The sequence below is a fragment of the Panthera leo genome, chromosome F3, assembly GCF_018350215.1.
Source record: "Panthera leo isolate Ple1 chromosome F3, P.leo_Ple1_pat1.1, whole genome shotgun sequence".
In the NCBI taxonomy this organism is placed as follows: Eukaryota; Metazoa; Chordata; class Mammalia; order Carnivora; family Felidae; genus Panthera; species Panthera leo.
This window is the reverse complement of record NC_056696.1, coordinates 42,133,358-42,161,197: the sequence shown is the minus strand read 5'-3', so window position 1 is coordinate 42,161,197 and position 27,840 is coordinate 42,133,358. Positions and strand designations below refer to the sequence as shown.

General features: G+C 54.6%; 1 protein-coding gene across 1 annotated transcript; it reads right to left on the bottom strand.

Moving 5' to 3' along the window:
- Positions 1-2,871: 2,871 nt before the first annotated feature.
- On the bottom strand, positions 2,872-16,446 carry LOC122212110 (proline and arginine rich end leucine rich repeat protein). The gene is made up of 3 exons (XM_042925790.1): positions 16,303-16,446; positions 7,961-8,940; positions 2,872-5,438 (listed from the first exon to the last, which is right to left on the bottom strand). The coding sequence occupies exons 2-3, from the start codon at positions 8,922-8,924 to the stop codon at positions 5,263-5,265; spliced, it is 1,140 nt and encodes a 379-aa protein (XP_042781724.1). The 5' UTR covers positions 8,925-8,940; positions 16,303-16,446; the 3' UTR covers positions 2,872-5,262.
- Between the last annotated feature and the right edge of the window lie 11,394 nt (positions 16,447-27,840).

Below are 27,840 nucleotides of genomic sequence, written 5' to 3'. Positions count from 1 at the left end.
CCGCCCCCCCCCCCACCTCCCACTCTCTTCTCTCCTCTTTCTCTGCTGCTTTTCTCCTTTCCAGGCCGCTCTGAGGGGGCTGGCAGTTCCGACTCCCTAAGGGAACAGACAGCAGGTGGGGGGAGCATTCAGAAGGATGGGGCTTGACTTTCTTGCTTTTTTCCAGATGGAACCCGAAGATTCAAAGAGGCTGAGTTAAGGCACTCTGACCACACCACCACCCACCACCTGGAGCCCCAACATGGGGCCATAACTGCCCAAAAGTCACCAGAGGGAGGCAGTTCGAAGAGAAGGTGAACGGGGTTGGGGCAGGATTTGAAGACCCGGCTTCAAGTTCTCCAGTGATGATGATGATGATGATGACGACGGCAAGGAGGACACAAGGAATTCTCTCAGTCCACTGAGGGTGGACCCTAGAAAGGAATTCCTGATCATGAACACCAGGAGGCATTGTGTGGGGTCCTCAGGGGGCCGAGAAGAATCCTCTCCCCCCACCCCCTAACCCCCACCAAAGATGTATGTATCAGGAGAGGTGATCTTTTCCTTGGTGCCTCAGGCTAAGGGGTTTCCCGTATTCTGCCAGCCTGCGTGCTTGCCTGGGGGTGGGGGGTTCTTCCTTGCTGCCCCTTGCTCCCTACTCCCTCCCACTGACCACACACTGACTCCTGGCTGTGAAGCTCCCTGACGATCATCTAGTCCAAACCACTTACCCAACAGATAAGAAACCGAGGTCCAGCTAGGTGCAGTGACTTACCCAAGGTCACACCGAGCCAGGACCAGGGCTTAGATTTCTGACTCTCAGGCCAGAGAGTTGTCGTTTGTTCATATGACCCTGCCTCTTTTCACCTCATCCCCCATCCCCCACCCCAGTTCTGATATCATGTGCCTCGATGCCCTCAGAACAGATGGCCTTGGCAGGACGCATCTCTGCCCTGGCATACCAGGTGAAGGGGCAGATCGAAGAGCCTGGCCCAAGGGCCAGTGCTTGGCCTGCAATGTTCCCGGGCACCAGCTGGTGTGGAGGAGGCATCCCCCAGCCCGAGGACCCGGTCACCGAAGATACGCATGTTCCTGTGGCCCTGGTAGCCCACCATCTGGAGACAGTCACCAAAGGGGGCTCTGCTGGTGGAGGGAGAGATAGCCCTGGAGCCAGCAGGGTGCCCAGGAAGCAGATGGCACATTTGGCATGCTGTCCTCCCCCACTTTCTCTCCACAGCTTTGCAGGCGGAGACTAACCCTCCCCCACCCCAGACCCCAGTCAGGCTGGGCTCTGCCCCACCCCCCCCATCCCACGCCATTAATTCCCTGCAAGCAAGGCAAATGCCAATGTTCATTCATTCCCCTTGCCGCCTGCTCCCACTCTCCCTCCCCACTTTCTCCGTGACGACTCTGGCCCGTGACTGTTCCTCCCACACGCTCTGCCAACTCGGAGGAGGAGGCGGCGGCGAGGCCCGCAGCCTGAGCCAGTCTCCTAGGGCGCATGCGCAGGCTCCCCCACATCCCGGCAAAGAGCGCCCTTCGGACTCAGGAGTCCCATCCTAGACCCCGTCCCAGCTTCTACTCCCGCTTTTACAAGCTCTCCCTCCATACGCTCTAGTTTCCGTGCATGTGTGTGATCTGTGAGAGCCCGCTCACCATCATGCGGTTGTGGCACACGGGGAGGGCAGTGCAGAGGCCCTTCTAATCCCCATGTCTCATTAGGAGAAGCACAAGGCATGCTGATGGAAAGGAGGTGGCAGGCAGTGGGGACAGGAGTCTGGCCAGTTGACCCCGTTGCTGCCCCTTGCATGGGCGGGGGTGGAAATTTCAGGAACCCTCCTGCTTTTTTGGACAATGGGTATATACTCCCTGCTGAGGCAGGCCACTCTGTGACCCTAAACACATTCCTCTTCCTTTCTCGGGCGTGCACACACACACACACACACACACTGCAGGTTTTATATACTCCATGCCTTCCTACCTTTTGGCTTTTCTCTCCTGGTTATGTGATCCCCCCCCCCCCCCGCCCTTTCCCCCACCACACAAAATCTGATTCATCCCTTAAGATCCAGCTCAAAAGATAGGAGTCCTTCTGGCGTCCCTCCACAGGGGTAGAGGCCCTCCCCACCATGCTCTTTGTACAATGCCTTGCTACGAACACTTAGGACATGGAATTACTCCAAGGGTTTTCCCCTTTACCAAGCTAAGAATTCCTCAAGGGCATGGACAAGGATATGGCCTACCCTTAATTCTGAGCTGGGAACCTTGCACATAGTCGATGTCCACTGAACTAAGGCAGGTATTAGAGGGTGAGGCAGTATCTGGCAGTTTTCGGCCTAAAGAAAATGGCGTAGGCCGGGAGGATCCCGAACCCACTTCTGAAATCAACCTTCTATCTGAAGGCAGATTTCTGGGCACCCGGTTCTTGCCCTTCTGCGAGGCCTGTAGAATCTCTCTTCTCGGCCCTTGATATAGCTTTGCCACTCTTTCGTGTTTGTTAACTACATCTCCGCAACTAAACCGTAAGTTTTCCTTGGTCAGGAACGGTGACTGTTTTGTGTCTTTCGGTATCTGGCTCAGTAATGAGCCTGTGGGAGACCCCCAACAATTTGATATCTGTGGGTTGAAAGAATCCAAGCCTTTGGGCTTCAAATGTAACTCTCAGATTGCCGATCTGACTTTAGGAATAGTTTTTTATGACCGTTGTGAGTTTGGGAGAAATTTGCCGAGGAAAGGCGTTGGAATGGTTTTCTTAGAGTTTCTTAGGAATCGGATCCTTTCTCCACCCATCATCTCCTTAGAGCAGGTAAGAGGTGGGCGGTGGGAGGAGAAGGGTGGCAAGATAGCTCCAAGGCGCTCTTGACTTGTTCACACTGTCAAGTTCAAGCAGGATATTTTTCATATCACTTTATTTCCTCTGCTGTGAAGCGTGTTGGAATGTAGAAGTTGTTTCACAAAGTTAACATGGTTTTGAAGAAAGAACAGATCTATGTAGAGTAACCTACACACCTACTTACACACCTGGACGCGTAGATGTCAATGGCACTGAAAGAATGAACTTGTGCGTGGAGGAGGGGCTTCCTCAAATCCTAGGGAAATCCCCTCTGGCTTACAGCTGCAGGGAGCAACGGAGGAAGCAGACAATCTAGACGGGCCGATGGGATGATGCTGATTGTGTTGCTGCTGGAGCGAAACAGTTTAGGTTTGCAGGACCAGAAATGACCCCTGCCCTCAGGGGAACCACAGGAGCTGTGCTCCCCTGAGGGCCCCATGTGAGGGGCTGAGGCTTGCAAGGTGTGGGTAAGGTGCAGAAGGGGGGCTTATCCAGGCTTAGCACCAGCTTGCTTATAGCCACAGTGATATACTGACTTTAAGCAGGAGCCTTGGAGAAACCAGCTGCAGCTACGAAGAATGAGGCAGTTACATGGCAGCACAGCAGGGGTGGGGGGCACGGCGGGGGGAGGCTATGATGAAACGGGCCCCGTTTTCCGTAAATGAGCAAGAGAGAAAGACGAGATCAAGTACAGTGGGAATTTCTTGAAGTTAAGGACCCGGCTTGATCCAATTTCTGAAACATCTCTGGAACTTTTCTCCACCTAACGAGGGTGGGCACGGTGTCTTACTTATTTCTAGAACATTCACCTCCACCAACATACACACTAGGGAGCTGTAGAGGGGCCGCGTCCCCTGGAGGGCGGAAGGGACAGGGGATGGGAGCAGGTCCTGTGGGGCCCAGGCTCTGCTTGGAGGCCTGTCAAGCTCCACACTTGGCCCAGGCAGGGAGGGTGGGGAACTGTGAGGGGAGAGACAGTCCAGGTAGGGAATAAATTACTGCAAGGGAAAGGGATAATATTAGATAATTAGAGCATGGTTTAAAGAGTGGAGCTGCAGACTAGAGCATGAATGCTGGAGAGGCCCCGGCGCACAGATGTGGGGACCGAGGGCAGAAGGGGCCGGCGAGGTCAGACAGCAAACGGGAACGAGCCATATCCTCACCTGCGTTCCTGAAGGTTCCCACTTGTGCTCACCCACGATAGGAATCAGCCCCTGGCCTCAAGGCCTCTGTACCTTCGCGCCCTTTGCATCCCAGAGGAGAGGGAGACTGTGTACTTCCCCCCCTGGCTCTTCAAGTTGGAACCTGAGGCCGGCTCCTTGACTTCGTGAAACCACCCCAGAGGGAGGCGAGGGGGAAGACGGGAGCCAGCTGTGACCTGTAGCAGCCACCAGGTGTCACTGATGCGTCTGCCTTAGAGGGGGAAGCCAATCTGAACTGGTGGAGGAGGCTTCTGGGAGATTTCCAGGTGCTCCGCCTCTCCCAGAACACTTTCTCCTGAACTGCTTCCGGGCTTTGGAGAGGCTTGGGCCGTCCACACTGATCGAGAACAGATGGCGGGGCAGGGCTAGTGGCTCTGCACCCTTCCCTGTGGACACTGTGTTGCCCGAGGCCTAGCCTCTCGTCTAGACGGGCAAGGGGCTGTGGGACCATCTGCACCCACAAGGGCCCAACCCCAGGGCTCTTGACTCCCTCCCCTCGCCCGCTGGCCGATACCTAGTTCTTAAAGCTACTTTCCTGGGCTGTTCCTCCCTGTCCTTCCTCTGGAAAGAGCGAGGCCCAGCCAGAAGGGTGTGTGCTGAGGAGAGCCCCAGCTATCCCTGTGAAGAGACTGCCAGATGCGGATCCTTGCAGGAACCCCGACCCTCTGCCCTCCTTCGGCCATTCCCTTGCATTTCCTTGCTGGAGAACACAGGCGGTAAAGAGCCAGCACGATGTGTGTGGTGCCAGTGGGCAGGGAGGTGGGGTGGCAGTGTTAGAAGGCGGGATCCTTGGCTAAGGGGCCTTCTGGGGCCGGAGCTGTCCATCATGGCGGCGTCTCCAGCAGGACTTGCCGAACCTCACCTCTGGGCTCCTCCCGACCGTCTTCGGCTTGCTTTGGTCAGGACCAAGTTCCGACGTCAGTCCGTGGCCCGGACTTACCCAGCAGCGACAGGGAGGAGGAGGAGGAGGACAGAAGAGGATGTGAAGTCTTTAGCTCCTGGGGCTAGAGGTTTGGGTGTGCTGTGGGTGTCTGTGAGCGGGGTGAACCCCATCTAGCCCTTAGACGTCTTGCTCTAGAAGCCGCGGGTGCGGCGGCGTGTGTGGCTAGGCCCTGCCTCAGGAAGGTGGGACGAGAAAGGCAAAGCTGGGAGCAAGAAACAAAGACAGAGAAAACGAATGGTGGGCACCGGCACGTGGGCCACTAGCATTCAAGTGCGCTCAGAGGAGACCCAGGGGCAGCGTAAGGCCTAAATGACCACGGATTGCAGCAGGCGGAAGCACATCATGAGGTCCAGTGGGATGGGCGGCTTCAGGTGGTTCCCGTCCAGCCTCAGGTAGCGCAGGTGGGGCACGTTCTCCAGATCCGAGGAGAAGTCATGGAAGGCGACTAGATTGTTGGGGCAAATCTGGGTCCCATTGATCTCTGTGGAGGAAGAAGGGAGAAGTCAGCCAGCGAGGTGGGTGGGGGGTCGGGACACACGGGGCTGGAGGCAAACACGAGGAAGGAAGAGGGGAAGGACGGCTGAGGATAAGAACCCCGGGCTGGCCGCTGTCAGCGTGGGGAGTCTGCTTCAGATCTGTCCATCTCTCCCCGCCCCTCCCTCTCCACCCCCTCCCCCCACTCTCAAAAATAAAAAGAATAAAATAAAATAAATAAAAAAGAAATTGAGTTCTCTTCTCTGGGATTGGCCGACCTTGGGGAGCCGTGACCTTGGGTGCATGGGTTTACTCTATTCGTTTGCAGAACGAACTAAGTCAGAATCGATCAACCACTGTTAGCGGAAATTCGCTCTGCAGCGTCCTGGAGGAAGTAAGCTGCGAGCTGGACCTTCACACGTGGGTGGGACCACCGCAGGTGGAGACCTGGGGGATGGTGTTCTGAGAGAGTGACCTATTCTGATAGAGTTGCAGAGGCCGCAAAGCTCACGGCGACATCTGACATCCGGGAGTAATAAATAGCACGATGAGATGCACCAGGGTGATAAGCTGGGCAGGTAAGCAGTGGCCACGCTGTGGTCGGCTTTCCGATGGAAAACGAGATTCCACCTCTGCTCAGATGACATCGGATATGTCACCTTCCAAATGAATTTCTTATTCTCCCTAAACCTTGCCTCTTTCATCATCATCTGTGGGGTCAGCATCATTGTTGCTGATGTTGGTATCCTTCTTCCTCTCAATTCCTCATCAGAGTAGCAGAAAGAGCCCCGACAGAGGTGGGTTTTCTTCCTATGACCGCTGTGACTTTGGCCTGTCACCTTACCACCCTGACATTTCGTTCAAATCCGCGAAATGGGGACAGTGGTACCTGCCCCTCACCTCTGATGAGAGAATGTCGGTGAAGGCATTTTGCAAACTGGAAAGGACGGGGCAGGTGGCAGCATTAAGATCATTGCTGAGAACGTGGTTATCACACTGACCCAGGGCTCACTCCGCCCATTCTGTCTGTCAGCGACACGGGAGACAGGCTGGGGGTAAGGGGTACCTGTGGAGGGGGTGTGATTTTTCAGACTTCAGCCTCAAAAGGCTGGTTATCTGCTAGCAGCCTGCTCTTCTGTAACCCGATCGAAACCTGTGAGCCCTTTATTGAAGTATTCTTTCTGCCTGTTTTCCCGACCCATCTAGCTTTCTGGGGGTAATGCATGCCATCAGCTTACTACCTGCAGGATAAAATTAGAGTTTCCCCTTTTCCTGAATTTGTTTTTTTGCAAGCTTTGAAAAAGCCCTCCCCTAGCGGTACCTGGGTGGTTCAGTCGGGTGAGCGGCAGACTTCGGCTCAGGCCGTGACCTCATGGTTCATGAGCCTGCCTGGGATTCTCTCTCTCCCCCTCGCTCTGCCTCTCCCTCACTTGTGTTCACTCTCTTTCTCTCTCAAAATAAATAAACTTAAAAAAGAAAGCCCTCCCCCACTTTCTGTAATTATACCAGATGAGTGAACGAGACTTGTCTCCCATTCATTTGTTTCAAGATTGTCGAAATTCAACAATCTCCCTCTCATTCTTTGGCTCGGAAACTAAGGATTGCTGATATGATTTCGGGGCTACGTCCCTTTTCCCTCGGTCCCCTTCATCCTATAGCGGCCGCGTTCCTGGTATGGATGTAGCCTGGTTTTATTCAAGGACCAGATGGGATTCTCCCTTGTTCTTAAAGCTTTCTGTTGATGGCTCTACTCAGACCTGACATTTTTGATCGAAGCAAAACTGGGACTTCCAGCCTCTTCTTCTGGGCTGTGATTTTTATCCAAAGCCCAGGATCCTAGAAGTGCAGCTGAGGCAAATTCTGCCTGAAATGTACTATCTTATATGACTAAATAGTCTAGCCTTCCAGATAGATTCAGAAAGAGCCTTCACACTGACATGTTTCTCTGGCTGCCACTTTTTTTTTTTGCCAGCTGCCTATCCTGAGTATGCGGCTGCCAGCCTGTGTACCTCTTCAAGAGATTCTTCTAAACCTCGTTTCAGTCTTGCTATCACAGCTTCTGCGGCAGACAGGCCCAGGACATTTCAGGGCAGGCATTTAAATGTCACCGTTCCGCTTTCATGAGAATGTCCATGACTCTATTCCGTGTCAACCCTACCACCTGTAGATCGGAGGGCAGAGGAGCTGGGGCTAACGAGAAGGGACAGAGGAAGACAAGCTGTTACCCTCCGAGCGTGGAACTCTAGGCACGTGATGTTAACCTACCGAATCCTCATATCGACTTTGTGACAGAAGGTACTATTCCCATTCTCACTTTACAGATGAGAAAACTTCTGTAGAGCTGACCTCTCTCTTCAAGGTCATACAGATAGTAAGTGACACGGTCAAGATTTGAAGTCCAGTGCCAAGTCGGGTGCTTTTTGGCTCCACCTCCTCCCCCCCAGTGCTCCCAAGAAAGAGTTGAGGCAATAAGAACCTCCCCTTCCCTGGCTGTGGCCGTGGCCGCGGCCCTGCCCCATCCCCACTCACTCTCTATGCTGTTGTTGTTGAGGTACAGGTGCTCCAGATTGTTGCTGATGGCGGGCACGCTGCTGATCTTGTTGTGGGACAGGTGGAGCACGAGCAGATTGGAGATGTTGAAGGAGTTCTTGGGCAGCCCTCTGTCTGACAGCCTGTTGTAGTTAAGGCGAATGAAGGCGAGGTTGGGGAAGCCCTTGAAGTACCCATTAGGGATGGTCTCGATCCTGTTGCTGTCCAGGTAGAGCTGGTGGATGGCCGCGGGGACCTTGGGTGGCATCTTTCTCAGGATGTTGTGGGCCAGGTTGAGTTGCATGAGGTTCTTGAGGCCCTGGAAGGTGTCGGGCTTGAAGACGCCATCACTCAGCTTGTTGTGTTGGAGATCCAGGAGCAGCAGGCTCTCTAGCTTGCTGAAGACGCCGGGTGGGATTCTGGAGATCTGGTTCTGGCTCAGCCTCAGCTGCTCCAGGTTCCGGGGCAGGGCTGACGGCACCTCTTCGAGCTGGTTCTTCTCCATGTAGAGGAAAACCAGACTGGGTAGTTTCTCCAGTACCTTCTGGTCTATCTTGCGAATTCGGTTGTTATCCAGGTTGATCCACCTCAGGCCCGTGGCGTTCTGGAAGGACTCCACTGGGAGCTCAGTTATGAAGTTGTTCTGGAGATAGAGGTAATGGATGCGGGGTGGGATGACGGGGACCTTTCGAAGGTTGCGGCTGTCACAGTAGAGGGCAGAAGGGAAGTCAGAGGGGCAGTAGCATTCCCGGGGGCAGTCAGGGAAGATAGATGGAGGGCCTGGTGGGAGGGGAGGGGGCAGGTCTGTAGGCTCTGATGGCTCATGGGGCTGAACAAAGCCGGGTGTGGGCCTGGGTCTGGGCCTGGGCCTGGGCCTAGGTCTCGGGCGTCTTGTCAGCTGGCCTTGGGCCACTGAGGCCAAGATGAGGAGCAGTGGGAGGATCCAGCAGAGGGATGACCTCATGATCCAGGTGATGTACCTGCAGGGAGGAGACACACGAGATCATTAGCCATCTGGGCCTCCATAGTCAGGGGCCCCGTGTTGGTGGCTAGAGTTGGCCAGGATGGGTGCCGGGGGGGCTGTGGGAGGGACCTGTAGAAGCACTCTTCATTTGCCCGTATCCAGCAGATGGGAAAATAACAAGGGCTTGAGGGTCCAGGCCCCCGGCCCAGAGGCCGAGCTGCTCAGTGTGTTAAGCCTGCTCTGGCAAGGGTGAGCCATCCTTACAGAAAGCACGTTGGCTGTGAATCGGGAGCTCTGGGGCTTGCTGGAGAAGACCCTAACCCTAACCTACCCCTAACCCCTAACCTTAACCCTAACCCTAACCTCTCTAGCACTCGGTCTCCCTATCAGCAGCAGGAGAAAATCATCCTTGTTCCTGTAAGAGGGATGTTAGGAAACAGAGTCCTAAGCGTTCCATCTGGAAGGGTCCTTAGAGATCCCATAATCCAGTGGTGTTCAAACTGTGCCTCTATTTCTGTGGAGCACCCCCAAGGGAGGGCGACCAAGTGGGCGGATCTGAGGCAGCCCACCTCACCCCCGTGCCAACCCGAGCAGTCCCTTTGTTTTCAAATCTGTTCTGTATAGAGGACTGGCCAAAGCGCGTATTTGAAAGAAGAGTGGCGTTGCTAAAAATGGTTTGAAATCCACCAATCAAGCCCAGACTCCACTGTTTACAAAAATTAAGCACTGGAGGGAAGAAGCGGCTTGCCAAGCAAGGGCAGGAAGCTGTTTAACAGCAAGCCCAGGACAAAGACCCAGGTCTCCTGCCTTCCAGAGCAGGGCTCGTGGAGGTCCTGGAAAGGAAGGAAAGTGCTGTAGACACGCTTGTCTCTTGTGTCTGCCCCTGCTCACTCCTTACCCCTGTGCTCAGCGCTGGTCTTTGCCAGCAGGAGGCATACCAAGAATTTCTCCCCAGATGTGGAGGCTCCTATGAAAATAAACAGGGAAGGGATCAAACGCTGTGGGGAAATCACTTTCATTTCTTCGGACATGATACTGCTGCCCCCATATCCACTGGAGTTGGTGGTTTTGAGACAGGGTATGAAGAAGAACTTCCCGCTAGCCTCTGTGACATAGCGGAATAGGTCACTGAAGGATATTTGGGGGTTGTGCTCCCAGTGGCTCTGATGACCCTTCAGAGGGAGTCACGTGGTTTGAGTTGAATTAAGCTGGAGAAAAAGCAATAGACCCGGGCTGCAGACAGAAAGTGGCAGCTCCCACGGGCTTCCTCCCCTCCCCTGGCTGGGAAGGGGGCAGGGAGGGGTTTCCTGTTCCCTCCCCTCCACAGGGCCATCAGCCGTAGGACACTCCCCTCTGGTCTGCAGCCAGGGTCCCCGTTCCCACACTGCTTCGCCAGGCCCTCCTTGCTGATTCCTCACAACGTGGTGGTCTGTCCCTCCCCTCTTGGGGTCTGGGGCACGGGGGACAGGCTTGCTGGGGTCCTCTGAGCTAGAGCGGGCCGCAGAGTGTCCCCAGCTGCATCTGGACCCTGGGATCCCTGCATCTGTTCCAGGCCTCTTGCTGTCTTTCCTCTGAGCCCACATCAGCTTAGACTCCTCCCTTGCATGCTTCTTGCTGGCTTTGCTCAAAGGAAGATGGTAGAAGCCTGGCACCAGCTGCTTCGTCCTGGGCCAGGTGCTCAGGAGGCACCGAGTGTGACAAGAAATAGGAGAGAGGGAGAGAGGGCAGAGCTCAACCCTGAGGGGTGGAGGGTGTCTCCCTTCACCTTTCACACACACACACACAGGACACCTAGTCTGCTCTCTCTCTCATGCACACACGCACACGCACACACACACACGCTCCCCTCTCTGCACCATACACCTATGTGTATGGTTCACATGCCATGTGCGTGCGCGTGTGTCCTTACATAGTACACTGAGAATGGGAGGGGGGTAAAGGGAGGGGGAAGGAAGGAGGACAGGAAGGGAATGAGGGAGGGAGGGAAGACAGATGAGCAGGAAGGAGGCAAGAGATTGCCCTGCAGCCTCTGTTGCCCTCCTCCTCCGTCCAGAGGGGTCTCTCCCCAGGCAGGCTCCTCCAAGGGGGTCCACGGGGGCCATTTCCCCGGGCCTCCTACCACAAAGAACCCCACAGTTAGATTCTTGACGTTAGCTCCAGCTGAGGATCCAACAGTCCCCAAAGGACTGGAAAGAGAAGACATTCATTGTAAACTGAACATGAGTCTTGCTGCCGGGGTCCGTACCCCTTATTGACTGATGATTTATGAATTAACAGTTTACTAGCCCTGTGCTTTTCTTGAAAATAGCACAGTCATATGCATTTCAAGGGGGTGGTTCAAGGGTCCGTATGCTAAAAACAAACATTTTTTAAAGCCCCCAATTTCGTGACCCTTTTTGTTTTGACACGTCTTTATTTTCCAATTACCTGGAAGCTGGAAATGAGCAAAAGGCTTCCCAGCACTGGCTGCGTGGGGCTCCGTATTTCCCCTCCTTGCCCTTGTCACCCAAAGCGTCTACCAGGTACTGGGCCCCGAGTCATGCAAATAAAGCTGGTCCAGAGCTTCCAGCAAAGATTGCTCTTCTCAGAGCCATTAGGAGGTTTTAGAGGAAAAGTTCTCTGTGCCTGTTCCGTGGAGAAACACTGGATGGATCTGTTCAGCAACCCTTCTCTTAGCCCCACGGCTCAACCACTCTGTGTGTGTGTGTGTGTGTGTGTGTGTGTGCGTGTGCGTGTGTGTGTGTGTGTGTGTGTGTGCGCGCGCGCCCATGCTTCTTTCTTGAGAAAACAGAGCTCATTTCTAAGGCTTTTCTCTTTAGGCAACGCCTCTTCCTGCTGGAGCCTAACTGTCCAGAGGGGAGGTCCCGACGGCTCAGCCATTGCCCCGGCAATACACAGCGATGTCCTACGTCCCCCAAAGCAGAATCTGTGTGACAAAGTGGAGGTCCCCGGACTCCAAGAGAGTCATAACCTGCCCCCCCAACCCCCAACAAAGCCCGAAGTCACACTTTCTTATGTTCCTGCCTTCCAGAGCCTTCTGTCCAATCAAAAACTCCCTTAGGGTGGGTCACAAGTGTGCGTGATTTTTAAATTTTGCAAGCACACCGCCCCAGCGTTCTGGGCGTCTCGCAGCGTTCTGCTGGGCTGTGTTCACTGCTTAGTCAATGGGCGCCTGTTAACCAGCTGTAAGCACTAACCTCCCGCTGTTCTGGCCACGGGCTCTCAGAGACCTGCTGCTTCACGGGGGCAAAGCCCAGCCCAACATTCACTGTCTCCAGTTAAGAACATTTCCTACGAGAGTTCTCATTTGGAATTTCAGTTCCAAGTATTGGAGATCTGGGCTTGACTCCTGGCTCCGACCCTCCTCCCCAGGCCCCAGGCTCCTCGTGTGTGTGGGGATGAAATGAAATCACACACACGCAGGCATGTCGTAGAACACTAAAGTCTCTACAAGTGGCAGGGGTTTCACGCATTCATCTGTTTGCTTATAAAAGAGCAGGTTCTCTAGGGAAACTCTGCTTTTTAAAGTGAGATAGCCCGCATCCCTACCTAGCTCCTGAATTCATTCATTTAAGGCTTGAAACCCAGGACTAATGTTGAGACGCAGGGCAGGGCTGGGTTGAGGTTCGCGTGGGTTTGCCAAGTCAGTAAGAGCAAGTTTAAGGGTAGTTGGCTTTGCGTGGAGAGTGTGGGATTGGGGTCAGCCTGGAAGTCAGGTTGGCCTGACAGAAGAAGGTTTACTCCACGCTACGGTCGACCCTTGAGCAACACGGGTTTGGATTGTGCGGGTCTGCTGATGTGCAGATGTTTTTCAATATATATATGTACAGCCCTGTAAATGTATTTTCTCTTCCTTCTGATGTTTTAAAATAGCATGGTCTTTTCTCTAGCTTATTTCATCGTCGGAATGCAGCATATAATACATACAGCATACAAAGCATGTGTTTATCCACTGTTGGTTGATGTTATCGGTGAAGCTCCTGGTCAACAGTAGGCTATCAGTAGTTAAGTTTTGGGGGAATCAAAAGCTATATGCCGATTTTCAACTGTGCAGCGGCGGGGGAGAGACTGGCACCCCTAACCTTGAGTTTTTCTAAGGGTCAACTGTACTCATTGGTAGTTTTTTTTCTTGTCAGATTTCCTGCCTAGCTGGTCACCTCTAAGCCTCCATGGCTTAACCCAGCCAGCATCCCTGCCGTGGAGAATGGGGGTGCCCCCTGCCCCAGGGCTGTGCCCATTGGGATGACCCTCTTTCTTCGCTTCCTTCTTTCCGTTCTAAACTCAGACATTTGAAAGCTATCCTGCTCCCCTTTTCTCTTTCCGAAGCCCAGAAGGACGAAGTCAAGAGAATCAGGTGATCATTTGTGAACAGACGAGTGAGACAGTCTCAGGCTGCCTGTACCCCTTTTAAGGCCTCCAAGTAGGGCTGTGTGGACTTGTGTGGTCATCAGGTAAGGAAAAGGCTGTGGAGGCATGATGAATTCAACACACTATTGATGCAGCTGGGGGTGAATAAGAATACAGGGGAGCCTGACTGGGGCGCTGGGGAGGGAGATTTGTGAATTCTCAGCCCATCTTCTGCTACTTAGTTACGCGGCCCTGTCCTCAGCCTCAGTTTTCTTATCTGTAAAATGGGGATAACAAGTCTTCCCTATCCCTCTATTCCTCACTCAGCTGTTGTCGGAAACAAGTGTGATAAGCGACTTTAAAATGAACCACAGATCAACAAATACTAAAAATAAATATAACACTACTATGGAGAGACCATCTGTCTCCCCAGCGTCTACCACAAGGCAAAGTGTAAACAGAATGAAGTTGTTTTGGTCTGAGGCCACTAGTCCAGAAGAGCAAGTTTTCCATTCCAAGGGACTAAGGACAAAATGGGACGGGATGACGGTCCTCCTCTGACAGCCTGTCGCCTCCCCGTATCCTTCGTTCTGCCTCCCTCTCCCGGTATCTCCACCCCCTGAAGAAAGCCTAGAAGAATCTGTCCGATGCCTTCAGCACTTCTATCTAGATCTGGGTCTCAACCCTGCAACTCTTCGGTTGCTCAGCTGGTTACCGTGGGCAAACCTCCCACCTCTACTAAGCTTCAGTGTCCTCATCTGTAACGTGGGCACATTAACTCCTTCTTAGCAGATTGCTTTGAGGGTTAAATAAGTAAATGTGTTTAAAGTGAGTGCTCAGTGAATGTTAAGCTGTTGTTGACATTTTTGCAAAGCAATGGGGTCTCTTTAAACTTGGCCAGAGGGCAACCCTGCCCTCTACCCAAAGGTAGGGATTCTCCCAGGTGGGTACTGGCTGGTGGCTTTCCCCCAGCTCTTATACACCCAGCAACCTCCTCCCTTGGGGCCTGTGAGACCACACTTGGGCCTTAGAATCAACTATTTGGAGACCGTAGAAGCTCCCCAGCCGCCCGGGGGAAGGTTCACTTTGTCTTTCCAATTCACTAACCCCACCTGAAGTCTTTCTAGAGCAGGTGAAGGGATGCTGGCCAGGTAAGGCACAGGCTCACTTCTTCAGCAGGCCCTGGAGCCCCCTGTGATCCATGACTTCCCCTCCCAACCTCTTGCACCTGGCTTTTTTTGGCCTCTTCCAGCCTGGATGTGCTTCCTTCACATGCCCCATAAGTGGGGCTGCCCACCAGGGAGGTGAAGGGGGAGTGCAGAGCTTGGTGTTCAGCCCATCCTCTGAGCACATCGGAACAGACAGCTGTTGGGCAGGAGGAGAGGGGATCTAGAAGGGATGGGGAAGGGCCCAGTGCAGTGCTCAAGCAGATTAGCAAGTGAGAGGACACATAAGCTCTTTGGAGCTATTTTGGGGGGGGAACTCTCTTTCTGGAAGGTTCCCTATGATATGGTTGCCGGTGCTTGCAAGGAAGAGGCCCACAGCAGATCTTCCCTGTCCCTTCAGGTGCACGTTCCCACTCCCCGGAAGAGGGTGGCCCATTCGGGACACCCTGGAGGTCCTCCACCGGCGGTCCTCATCCAGGAAACCACACAGCCCTTCTGCCCAGCTAACACTGCCCAGGCATGGGTCTCTCTCAGGCCCCTCATTCAGGTGCTCAAACCCTAGCTGACCATCAGGATCCCCTCGAGTATTAAACAACAGTAGATTCCTGGGTTCCATCCCATAGGTCTATATTTTTAGTAGGCTCCCCCTCCCCCACAGGTAATTTTGAAGACTGACCACATTTGGCAACCCTGATCTGCCCACCGCTACCTGTCCTGGGACAGCACTCTCTCTGCTTTTGTAGAGGCATAAGGTGGGGGGGAGGTTGTGGAGGAGGGGGTCCAGCCTACTAGGAAATGAGACCCATTGAATTATCCACTTCAGCCTCCCCCTCCCTGACTGATGGAGGAATTACCGTCTTTTTGCCCTCTGCCACAAGGACCCCTCGCCAACCTGGGATGATTTTGAAATTGCTTTAAAGAGAAATCTTCTCTGGCTGCCCACAGGGGGAAAAAAAAATCAATGAACTGTCCCCAGAGCTGGGAAGTAGGACCTCCAAGGCTTAGAAGCTGGGTTGCTTTCTTCCCTTTCTTTCCAAAAGCCAAGTGGTTTGGACCAGAGAGGGAAATTCAGAGCTACTGGGAAGACACTGTGCAAGTTGGAAAGGCACTTTTTTTTTCTCCCTCCTACCCAATTAATTTCTAAAGAACGAAGAAACCCTTCCAGCGCCTGCCCTGGTTCATCTCCTCCCTGCTCGGCCTCACTCAGGACACATGATTTTCTTTTGGCTCTGCTATCTCAGTGGGAGACCCACTTTCTCTTTGCTCTTACAGCTGGGGAGGCATGTGAGAGGGTGAGAGACAAGACGGAGAGACCGAGAGAGACAGAGACTGTGTGTGTGTGTGTGTGTGCTGGCACCCAGTCACTATGTGGTTTAGCTCTGCACGTCGGATGCAGTCAGAGAGGGGACGGACAGGACACCTTCATATTGTGTGTGTATTTACGTGAGTGTGCAGGGTAAGTGCTGTCTCCCTGGGACGTGTGTGCGCCTGTGATGGCCCGTGACAGCATGCGAAAGGTGCAAAGAAATGGGTTCTAGAATCGGGTTTCCATAGAAACACCTGAGGTGTAGGAACACTGTGTGCAGCCTAACTCCCTGTGCGACGGCAAACATCGGCGCCCAGAAGGTGTGACTTTTGCATCAGGCAAATACGTAGGCACGGAATGAGGGAGAGAAGGTAGTGGAGGAGGGCGCAGAAGAAATGGGGAAGGCTAACTGGAGCTCATGTGAAAGGCAAAAAGGTGGGAGGAAGGAAGGAGGCAAGGAGGACGTAGAGACCAGATCAGTAACGTCAGCTGGACAGAGCAGGAGGAAACCTGCTGGAGGAAGGGGTCTTTCCCCCCCGCATCTCCCCACTGGGCTTACCTGCACACACCTGCCTCTCCTCTGAGCTGTGGGTTTATTCCCCAGGCAAGGCTCCCCCTCTTCCTCCCCCACCCTTCGGTGGAGCTGTGGCAGCAGAGAGCCAGCTAGAAGTTCTGATCTCCCGGTGGTGCCTGCCCGCTTGTGTTTGCCTGACTTTGCTTCTACCAGATCCTAGTGGGGTGGGGAGGTTAGGTTAGGGGGAGGGATGGGCAGATTGCAGGGAGGGAGGAGAAGGAGGAGGGAGGGGAGGGAGGGAGGAGGAAGGAGGGGGGGAGGGAGGGAGCTTGGGAAAGGAGGAATGACAACAATAAAGTCTTTATTTGGCAGCCAAAACTCCCAAAGACTTCATCCACACACCATGCCCACTAACGGACTCGTTTTTAATAACATTTCCTTCTGTTGCTGCTGCTTCTGGGGGGGAGATTGTTTGACCCATGTTTGGAAAACAAGCCAAACGAACAGAGGAAACAGGCATGAAAAGCAACCTCTGTACAGGCCACAGCTGCATAGCTGGGTCCAGCCCCAGCCTGTTTCACGCCTCCTCCGAACAATCGCCCTGCCTCTGCTGCCCGTTGCTCCCCCGGTGTTAAATTCCCGAACCAGTGAGGGGCGTGGGGCGTTTCCTCCGAGCAGCGAGCAGCGGTCATCCTGCCCTTTCCCACCTTCTCTAGGAGGGTTGCAAAGGGAGTGGGGTCTTGCCATGCAGTGAGCTGGCAGGAAGATGGCCTCGGTTTGCCTGCTGGAGGGATGCTCTGAGGACCAGAGAGGGCAAAGTCCGGCCTGGGGTCACACAGCAAAGGCGGGCAGAAGTAAGATTTGACGTAAGACCTAAAGTCAGGGTCCCTTGCTCCTGGTTTACTTTTTCTATCACAGTAGAGAGAGCCGTGGCGCCTAGTGACAAGGAACTCCCTCCACCCACCTCCCATCGGGGGGGGGGGGTGGGTAGAGGGAGGAACACTGACATTAGGATCAGCAGCCCTGGGCTCTTGCCACTCGCAAGCTGTGCTATGGCGGGCAAGTCCCTCAGTTTCACGTGGAGCCTCAGTTTCCTCATCTGTGCAGTGGGGATAATACCTGCCTCACGGGGTTGGCAGGATTAAATGAAATCACGGATGTGAGGGCACTTGATAAACTGGGAAGATGTTCGAGTTTAGGAGCGAGATTACGGTGCCTGGTGGTCAGCCTAAGCCGTGGAGGAGGGAAACGAAACCCACTCCTTCTTTCCCCACCCCCTTTCCACCCTAAACCTTGTGCCTTCCACGCCCTGCTGGGGAGGAGTTGCTGGAAGCCAGCAGAACTCTAGGTTCACCTTAACCCTGGACGTGCCAGGCCACGTGTGCCTTTTTATTTTTCACCCAGGTGGCGTATGTCCCCTCCTGCAGGCTGAGCGCAGCAGACCCTAGACTTGCTCGTTTCCCTTGCTTGTGGCGGGTGGTACGTCGAGTCCCAGAAAGACGAGCAAGACACATGAGGCACAGGAAGGATGGGCAGGGGGGTGGGAGGAGGGCTTAGACAGGATATGGGGCAGGGTTGTGACTTGTATCCATTTTTCATGGGGGTCCATCCAATCCCAGAGTCTTTGCTCCCTGATGGTGACCAACCCCAAGCCGTGACAAGCCCGTGCGTCTCCCCCGCTCCCTCCTTCGTCTGCCTTATCCTGGGCTCAGCAGAGAGAATTGGGGTGAAGCATACCGACGGCCAGGAGGATATTCAGGAGCGTCTAGAGTTTGCTCACGGGTGGCCCGTGGATCTAACGTGGCTTGAGGACCCAACGTGTTTTTTGCGTTTCTCTTGGCAAAAACCTGTTTCTCGTGGCAAAGTTAAAACTATACACATTTACGCAGAATAGTATTAATAACCCGATAGGCCCAGCACCCAGCTTCAACACTCACCAACTCGCGGCCCACCTTGTTCCCTCTGTGTTCCCCCCTCCCCCAAACCCCACTGGAATATGATTTTTTAAATTTTTTAAAAAAGTATATTTTTGAGAGACAGACAGACAGAGTGTGAGCAGGGGAGGGGCAGAGAGAGAAAGAGAAACACAGAATCGGAAGCAGACTCCAGGCTCTGAGCTGTCAGCACGTGGGGCCTGAACCCATAAACTGAGAGATCGTGACCTGAGCTGCAGTCTGATACTGAACTGACTGAACCACCCACGTGCCCCCCTCACTGGAAGGCTTTTAAGCAGTAATATTTTTTTAAAACTGGATTTGAAGCTTTTAGGGAGAGAAAGCACTTCCCCGTGCAACATAATCAGCACCCTTTGTGCCATCTCGTCTTAGACTGGACGGGCTCGATGGCCCCATTCAGTTACTTACCTGCCTGCTCTCCAAGACCTTTTCGTCCACAAGCAGTGGTCTAGGGGCAGCGACTGAGAAATGAGGTGAGTTGGGACAAATCAGGGATGCTATAAGGGAGAAGGGTCACCTCAACCAACCTGCCTTCCTCATCCCCTTGACGGAGGACATATCCGCCTCCACAGCGGCAGACAGGGGGCTAGGTTCTCGAGAACAGGCTTTGCCTCTCATTCGCTGTGTGACCTTAGAGATGTCTCTCTCGCCCTCTCTGGCCTCAGTTCATCCTTTGGAAATGTGAGGTTGTACTATGCGTTCTCCTCCAGTGAGTGTGAAGAGAGCCTGAGATCTGGGGTCAGGACCCTGGGCTAACGTCTCAGTTCCGCTACTCTAGCTACTTGGAGAGCAGGTCTTGAACATATCTTCGTCTAAGGCAATAACCCACGTCCTGCCCAGGCCACACCCGGGATAACTCGGGGCTCATTGGAAACGTCAGCTGGGAGAGCATGTTGTGGTTCACTGGCTTCGTACGGCCAGACCTTGAGACTCCTCTAGAAAGATGTGGCTCCTCCAGAAAGAGCTTCCTGTCCCGGAGTCCTGGGGGACCCCGGTTGGTGCAGCTTCCCCCCGGTGTGTTAAGGACAACGTGAGGTCAATGCTGGGGAGAGCGGTGGAAAGTCCGGAGATGCTGGCTCCCGCTTGCTTCCTCCTAGGATGGGGCTGGGGGACGACGTGGGGCAGAAAATGCAGGGGGAGAGGCAGGGGAGGGAGGCAGCTCTCCGATGTGGTGGACCACACCAGGTCCCTCTCGCTCTTCCCACCCGGGTTGAAACTCTATCTCGGAGGCTCACTGCTTATTTGACCCGCACAGGGAACGCTTGCAGCCCAGGGAGAAAGGGCATGACTGCGTAGGATCCTTTCCGTAGAAATACAGAAGGGAGGCCGCTCAGGCTCCCCACCTCCCCACTGCCCTGCCCCAACCCCTGCTGGGAAGGAGCAGTGTGGCCTGGAGGCGCTTTGGCTCAGACCGCCCCGTGGTCACCAGGCGCACGGAGGCTGGCCCTGGGACGGACCCTCACGCCTCGCCAGCCGCGGCTCACGGCGTAGGGTGGCTGGGGGTCTGGGCAAGTGAGCCACAGGGAGAAGCTGTGGGCGTCCTGTGGCCACTTACCCCACCCCCCCCCCTCCAGCCTGGGGGGCCGGGGTTGCCTGGGGTAAGTGGGCTCCTGGCGGTTGGAGGCAGCATCCCGTGTATCACGGCATAAACCCACAGCCCCCACCAGGGGCTTGGCCCACGCCGGGTGCTCAGTAGGAGTCTGTCTCATCACATTTAAGAGGGTTGAACAAGGAGATTCTCTGTCACTCGCTTTAAAAAAAAAAAAAAAAATGTTTGTTTTTGAACATGAATGGGTAATACAGTCTCTTGATTCGAAATCCAAAAGATACACGAGGGTGAACAAGGACCAGGCTTCTTCCCCTGCCTGTCTCCCCATCGTCCAGTCTCCTCCAAGAGACAATCATCGTACCAGTTTCTTGGGTCTTGCCGGGTTTATTTAACGCGCACACAGGCAGAAAGTACAAGCAAGCGTGCATTTTATTTTTCCTTAGTGGTGTATTTTGATGATCACTCCATAGTGGGGCACACGGCTCTCTCTCTCTTTCTCTCTGGCCCGTATCTTTCTGACCAGTCCTTCCTGATAGCTGTTGGGTCCTCCTGCCCCATGTGTAAGGTAGGCAGTGCTGAGCCTGGAGCCTTACAAGCTTGGGTCCCCTCCTGGCTCTGCCTCCTCTCCATGTGGCCTGGGTGGCCTGGAGCTACTCGTTGGTCCTCTCCGAGCCTCCGTGTTCTCGGCTTCTCTGGGACAGGTATCCATGGCAGTACATCGACTCAGCAGCGAAACGATCCTGTAATTTAACTTCCTTCTACAACTGGACTTTACTTCTGAATCTGAGCACTCATTTCAGTGGCCCGGTGGAAAACTCTCGGTCCTTCGTCGTAGCCCTCCCCCTGGGAATATACAGCAGCTGGGGTGAGTTTGTGGGGCGCCAGGGCCTGGGTGGGAGGGTGTCCGGGTGGGGCGCGCCCACGGTTCCCTGCCGACGTTTCACCCGGGATGCACGTTCTTCATCACCGAGGCCCCCGGGCAGGCAGCCCTCTGCCACCTTCTGAGGCTGTGTACAGAGAGGACAGAAACCTTCTCCGGGACTGCCATTTCCTCCTGGAGACGTGCTGGCTGCCTGGCTCTCTACCAGGGCCTTACACTCCACAGAGCCCCACATTCTCCCCCCACCTGGCCCCGACCGGGGGCCATTTCTTCTCTGGGGGAGGAAGCTTCCTTGTCCCCCTTACTTCTAGGCAAGACACTATATCTATGCTCAGAAGACCCCAAGGGCGCAGGCTTGTGGAAAATGAAGCCAGTGACCCTTGTAGGCTGCTTCCGTCTCCTGGGTGCCCTGAGGCAGGGAGCACAGAGCTGGTCTCCTTGTTTTAACCAGAGGGAAGGGGGGGTGGGGTGCAAAGGCAGGGAAGGAAGAAACGGATTGTCTGTCGGCCACGTGGTGAGCGTACTGAGACAGGTGGACCCTGAAATCCCTTTCCACTCGATGTCCACGATCCTGTCCATGGGTGTCGGCTTGTGGGCCAGCTGAGCAGTCCCGGTACACCGTCAGCTGGTGTGACAGCACACGCTGACCTGGGGACGCTCGGTCAGCGTTGCTTCTGGAGCCCCTCGGGTGCTGGAGGAGCCAGGCTCAAGGGAGTGGTGACCGCGTTCTGCCTTCCAAGGTGACGTCGCCCAGATTCCGGGATGCCTCTTTTGTCCTGCGATCGCACCATCCGGGAGCTCTGGTCTAACTTAATTTTATGTTGTAAACGTTGCGTTTCACAAGTCGCAGCACCTGGATCTGACTTTCAGCTTCCGGGTATAATCTGAGAAGTCGCTAGTGCAACCCTGCTCCATGTTACAGACTGTTAATGACACTGCCTCGCGGGGGCACGGCCGTGCTGCAGCCATGTGACGATGACCAGCCTACGGACCTGCACGGTCAGTTATGCCTCGTGTCACGAGATCTAGGAGGGCAGGAGCAAGGCAGCCACCCTACATGACCTCGGGGGTCCTCACATCCACGTGGGCACCAAGCATCATCTTTAAACTGAATAACAGCGGGGCACCTGGGTGGCTCAGTTGGTTAAGCGACCAGCTTGATCTTGTGGTTTGTGGGTTCTAGCCCCACATCGGGCTCTCTGAAATGGCACGGAGCCTGCTTTGGATCCTCTCTCTCCCTCTCTTTCTGCCCCTCCCCTGCTGGCGCTCTCTCTCTCTCCAAAATAAATAAACATTAAAAAATAAACTGAATAATAGTGAAAGTAATATCTAAAGCTTGTGGAGGCTTACAGGTGCCGGGCGTCCTTTTATACGTACAACTCTGGTCCTCATTCGGCTCCGTGAGTCAGGTACTGCTGTCTTGCCCATTTTACAGGTGAGAGACTGAGGCGCTACAGTGCCCAAGGTCACACGTCTAGTAATGACAGAGGAAGGATTTGAACCCAGGTTGTTCCGCCTCCAACGTTCTTGTTTGTGTACATTTGTGCTGTTGTGAAAGATAAAAATGCAAATCCTTTCAAATCATCCCCAGCTCCGGGGCACCTGGGTGGCTCAGTCAGTTAAATGTCTGACTTCGGCTCAGGTCATGATCTCACGGTTCATGAGTTCGAGCCCCGCGTCGGGCTCTGTGCTGACAGCTCAGAGCCTGGAGCCTGCTCTGGATTCTGTGTCTCTCTCTCTCTCTGACCCTCCCCCACTTGTGCTCTGTCTCTGTCTCTCAAAAATGAATAAATATAAAAAAAATTAAAAAAAAATCATCTCCAGATCTATGCAGCTTGGTGTCATTACGTGTTTTCTATTCATAGAAGTTTAACTATCCTCGGATATTTTTGTTTTTGTTTTTGATGTCGAAAAGAAATCCTCACACTTGAAACTGTTGAGAGCCACTGATCTAGGACTCAGTTTCTCAATTTCTAAAACAGTCTCAATTCCTGTCTTTCTTACCCTCCATATGGGCTCCCCAAGATCAAGTCTATTTCCTTAATGGCTTTTGTTTTTAAAGTGTATTTATTTTGAGAGGGAGAGAGTGTGTGCGAGCAGGGGAGAGGCAGAGAAAGAGAGAGGGAGAGAGAGAAAGAGAGAGAGAATCCCATGCAGGCTCCACGTTCTCAGAGCAGAGCCCGACGGGGGGGCTCAGTCCCACCAACCATGAGACCTCTTGAAATCAAGAGTCAAATGCTTAACCGACTGAGCCCCCCAGGTGCCCCTCTTTAATAGCTTTTATGCCCACCCCCCACTTTTCCTGCCATGTGCCTGGACCACTACTGGAGTTTCCTTCCGGGTCTCCCTGCCTTGCCCCTCCCTCCTGGCTCCTGCTAAGCACAGATCTCACCAGGTCACCCTTCAGTGGCTCCCTGTCTCCACAGCCATGGTTCGGACCCCCATAGTGCATGTCAGAGTCACCTGAGGGCTCTTAAAAATGCCTAAAGGCCCCAGCCTCTGATTCAGGCCGATCTGTATTTTTAAAGGCTGTCACCATGAGTGATCGAGGCCCACGCCCTTGGCTGACGGTTACAGGCACACAGGATGCAGCCCCGTCTCCATGCTCTGACCTCTGCTTACTTCCCCAGCCCCATTTCTCAAACTCTGAGGCTGTGTCACAGCGCCCGGAATACGCCAAGCTATTTCATACCTACACCTCCTTGCTCACCGCTCCTTCTGTCTAGGAACCACCCCTTTCCCCAGGTGTTCCACCTTCTAGAATCCTCTCCTGACAGTGCTTTCCTCTCCCACCGTGTGTAGGGATGACCACTCTGTCCATGTGCTGCAGCTGTCCCCTAGTATGTGTCCTTCCCAGGACCTGCACCACTTCCCCGGCCTCCTCTCTTCTCCTCTCTGCCTGGTTTACCAGCTCCCCAGGCACCTGTGCCTGACCGGATCCCTTCTTGGAGCCCCAGGACCTGGTAGCGTTCTGACACACGGCAGGTCTCCAGTGTCCTGTGCCCTGGCCCCAGTGTGATCCGGCAGTGTGCCTGGAAGCACTAAGAATACTTTCTCCTCCTCTGTGTTTGCTGAGTCATTGCAAAGCCCTCCTGCGTGTTTCTGCAGCCTTCTGACTTCCTAATCTATTTTCCGGGACCCACGAGGCGTGTTATTTCCCAAAACACAGACCTGATCATGCAATTCCCTTGCTTAGGCGTCTGCAGTGTCTGTCGCCTGTTTACAGGATGGAATTCGAACGTTTTAGCATGACACTTGGGGCCCCCGTCATCTGATCCCGCTTTCTTGCCATTTTCATTTCCTTCCATAGTTCTTCTAGCACCTGAGAACCAGATTGGTGAGATCAGGTTTTCCTGGTTTTTGCGTCTCTAGGCCTTTGCTCAGCCTGGCTTCAGATGTCCTTCTTCCCTTATTCTCCATTTGGGGGAACTCCTATTCACCCTGCAAGGCCCAGATCATATACTGCCTTCTATATGGCACTCTCCCTGATCCCTACAGGCAGAGTGCTCCCACCAGTGCTCCCCCAGGCCACAGCTCTGGTACTGTGCTTACTCTGTTCCTGCAGTTACCGCTCACTTCCCTGTCTACCCCCTCTGTGGGACTGAGGGTCTCCAAGGCAGAAAACTAGATCCTGATGGGGCGCCTGGGTGGCTCAGTCGGTTGAGCGTCCGACTTCGGCTCAGGTCGTGATCTCACGGCTCGTGAGTTCGAGCCCCGCGTCGGGCTCTGTGCTGACAGCTCGGAGCCTGGAGCCCGCTTCGGAGTCTGTGTGTCCCTCTCTCTCTGCCTCTAACCCACCTGCCTTCTGTCTGTCTCTGTCAAAAATAAACATTAAAAAAAAATTAAAAAAAAAAAAGAAAAGAAAAGAAAACCAGATCCTGGCAAAGGACCTGACAGATATATAAGGATCAGAACAGCTAACGCTTACCAAGAGCTTGCTATGCACCAGGCATGCACTTTGCATTGGCTTGTGAAATCCACATAACCACCCCAGGAATGGGTACTATCATCCCTTTACAGAACATTATACAGTCACTAAATGTTGAAGCCAGGATTTGAACCCAGGCAGCCTGGCTCCAAGGTCCTTGCTGTCTACACTATACTGACAGTACTCACAGAATGAATGGTAATCCGCAGTGTGTGTGTGTGTGTGTGTGTGTGTGTGTGTGTGTATGTGTGTGTGTGGGGGGGGTATTAGTTAATAAAACATGATATGACTCAGTTTCTGCCCACGCCATTCCTGGTGTCAAACTAGGTTGGAACCCTGGTCTCTGGAGGCCTGGTCTGTGGTTTTTACTGAAATAACAGAACTCCCATCTCTTCTCTAGCAGGTGACACGGACGCTCGCCCACCTCTTCCATTGCCGCACAAGCCTCAGCCTTCTTTCTTCTTATGTCTCCTTTATTCTGTTTTGCAAAGTCTGAGAAAAATGACTGGTTGGCCTGCGGCTCGAGGAGCATGTCCCATCTCCCCCCTGGCCCCCTGGGCCCCCTCCTTCCACCTTCGATGCACAGCCCTGGCCTTATTCAGAGGCAAATCACAGCCTTATTCAGGGGCTGAGCCACAAGGCTGCCCAACCCCGGCTCCCTTCTGAGTCCCTGAGCCTCCTGACTCCGGGCCCTGTGAAGGGAAAGGACCCAGCCAGAGGCAAAGATGGAGGCCAGAATGTTCTCCGGCCCCCAGCTTCCTGCTTTCTCAGCCTGCTGGGTCAGAAGTGCTCCCGGAGGATGTCTCAAGCCATGTGCAAATGAAATCCCACCCACTGCCCCGGGCTTCTGTAGCCTCCTGGGGCTGGTGACACACAGCAGTAGGCTGAAGCAGAAAGGAGGGGGAGCCCTGCCCCTGTGTAGCTGTCTTGCCTGTGCCCTGGCTTGATTCTCCAGAGAGTGAAGCCACCACCCAACTTGTGTGCAAGTAAGCATCCCTTCGCCAAGGAAAGGGGCCCCCTGAGCAGGCCCTCCGCTCCTACACTCACCCTGCCTTCCACCCACATTCATCTACCTGTGGTTTGTTCTTGGGTCTCCTATGTCCACTCTTCCTGTGGCATTGCTCGGCCCTTAGGCTATCAGCTTGACCGTGTCCCCAGACAGAGGCCGCGTCTCCCCCATCAGACTGGCACTTCCGAAAGCAGTGTGAGAAGGGATTTTCTTGGGTGATGGCGTGGGAAAGAGCTAAGAGCAGCCATGCTTGGCTACCTCCTTGTTCTCCCTCCCCGCAGTCGGTACCCTGCGAGGGTGGCAGGGGGCCTTGGGGTCCATTCAAAGGGTTCCATGGGGCAAGCGAGGAGACTTGCTCTCTTCTACTCTGAGAGCTGACTCACAGTCTAAAACGGGCAATACACACATAGACAGACAGGATACCAAGGTACATCAAGACCCATAACGGCTGTCTGACCCCAAAGATACACAGTAAAGGATACTTTTTTATGGCAGTGGCTCAGAAAACAGTATTATGGAAGGATCCAGAGCATTGTTATGAAGTGTCTTCGCCAAGAGACACTGTGTTTCCTTCGTGTGTTTACGCTGGCCTTGGCATCCATCAACAGAGGATTTAGCCAAGGGAGCTCCAGCCTGAAGGCCGGGAGCTGGGAAGTAATTTACTGGGCACAGCTGTTGCCCCATCGATCCAGTCACCTCTGCAGTGAGCTCATGTGGCCACCCCGGCCAGGTCTTAGACAACCATCCTGGATGCCCTTTTTTGGGAGGCATTCTGGGAATGGGACAAGGGATTGTGCAGCAAGAACCCCCACTCCCAACCCAGGCTCCGAGTCGTGGCCTCCTGTGATGCCCCCCCACCCATGCCTCGCCCCCCGTCACGCGGCCCTGGAAGTTGCTCTTTGCTAATCTGAGGGCCTCAGACCCGCTGTCCCATCCCATAAGGCGGTTCTGAGGACAGAGCAGGGCTTTCGGGCTGGAAACAGTGATGTTAGCCATGGAGCGGCCCATCTTGGCCCACCTCAGGTGTGGGGAATTTTCGGGCCCAGCTGAGCCAAGCCACAGAACGAAGGCAAAAAGGCAAAACATGTTTTGGAAGGTGGTTGGCAGCCCCATCTGTCTGCTCCGTGGGCCAGGGCTCGACGAGAGGCTGTGGGCTTGGCAAAGTGCTGTGGGGGCTGGGGAAGACAGCAGGACAGTGGTGGCTCTGCTTTCCCTAGAGACCCCCAGGAAGGAAGGCCGTTCACCCCACCGCGCTTCCTTCCCCCAGTCTTCGGTGGCCTGGCGCTTCAGCCTGAAATGTTCTTGTCGGGAAATTCTTCCTCTCGCCGACCTTGCCTCTCTCCTGCTGGATTTCAGGCTCCTTTCTTGTATGTAGAACCTTATTGGGAAACAGGGAGGCCCCCTCCTGCCTAAAGCGGAACTTGGATTTGCGGAGCTTTGGGCTCCTTGGAGACAGGTGCCGGGTAACCGGCGGCGTTGTCATTGGCCCTGCTCTAGCATTAGTGTTACTCATCCTTAGGCCCTTCTGAACTCAGTAGCTCTCCGGCAGGCGGCCACTGCTCCCTCCTGTCTGTTCTGGAGACGGGGGTGCGGGAGGCCAGGCAGAGGGGAGCCGGCCACCTCCAGGATCTCGCTGGTGGCAGGGCTGAGGCGGGGCGGGTGTGATGTGGGCGAGCTGGCCCATGAGGCTGTCACACTCTGACTCCGGGGCCTGGAGACCCTTTTCCTCCCGACCGTCTCCAGCCTTCTCTGCCCCCTTGGCCCCCTTCACCTGTGCTTCCGGCCTCCTCTCCTCCTCCGCTGCTGCTGCTGCTTTGCTCCTGGCCTCCTCCTCTCTCTTCCCACTCGGGGAGAGCTCGGGAGGGGTATGAAATTCATTAGCGGCCACATTGCCGCGGGATTAAGTCATGGGCCGCGGCTCTCCAGCAGTGCTCTCCTCCCCTCCCATCGGGCCCAACAGCCTCCGCACCCTGCAGGCCCGCCAGGACTGCCCGGCTTCAGCTCAGCTCCCGTGCCCACTGCCCCCCAGGCCCTGGGCCACGCCAGAGCCAGGTCCCTTCCCCCACCCCCAGCAATGAGGGCCAGGGGGCTCCAGTGAAGGCCAGGGGGCTCCAAGCTTAGCTGCTCACTTCTCAGCGTCCCTCCTGGGGTCTTCCCCCACCCTTCGGGTGCCACGCTGTCTTCTAAGCCCAGCGCTGGGCCCTTTCTCTGGCCACCTAGCCCGCCATTGCTGTGAGTCCCAAGCCCATCATCTGGTCCCCC

Bases quoted from the DNA above. Each gene is read 5' to 3' on its own strand.
- LOC122212110 (XM_042925790.1), bottom strand. From the start codon at position 8,924: ATGAGGTCATCCCTCTGCTGGATCCTCCCACTGCTCCTCATCTTGGCC. The intron at 5,439-7,960 runs GTGAGTGGGGAT...CTTCCTCCACAG, and splicing joins CAACAACAACAGCATAGAGA to AGATCAATGGGACCCAGATT.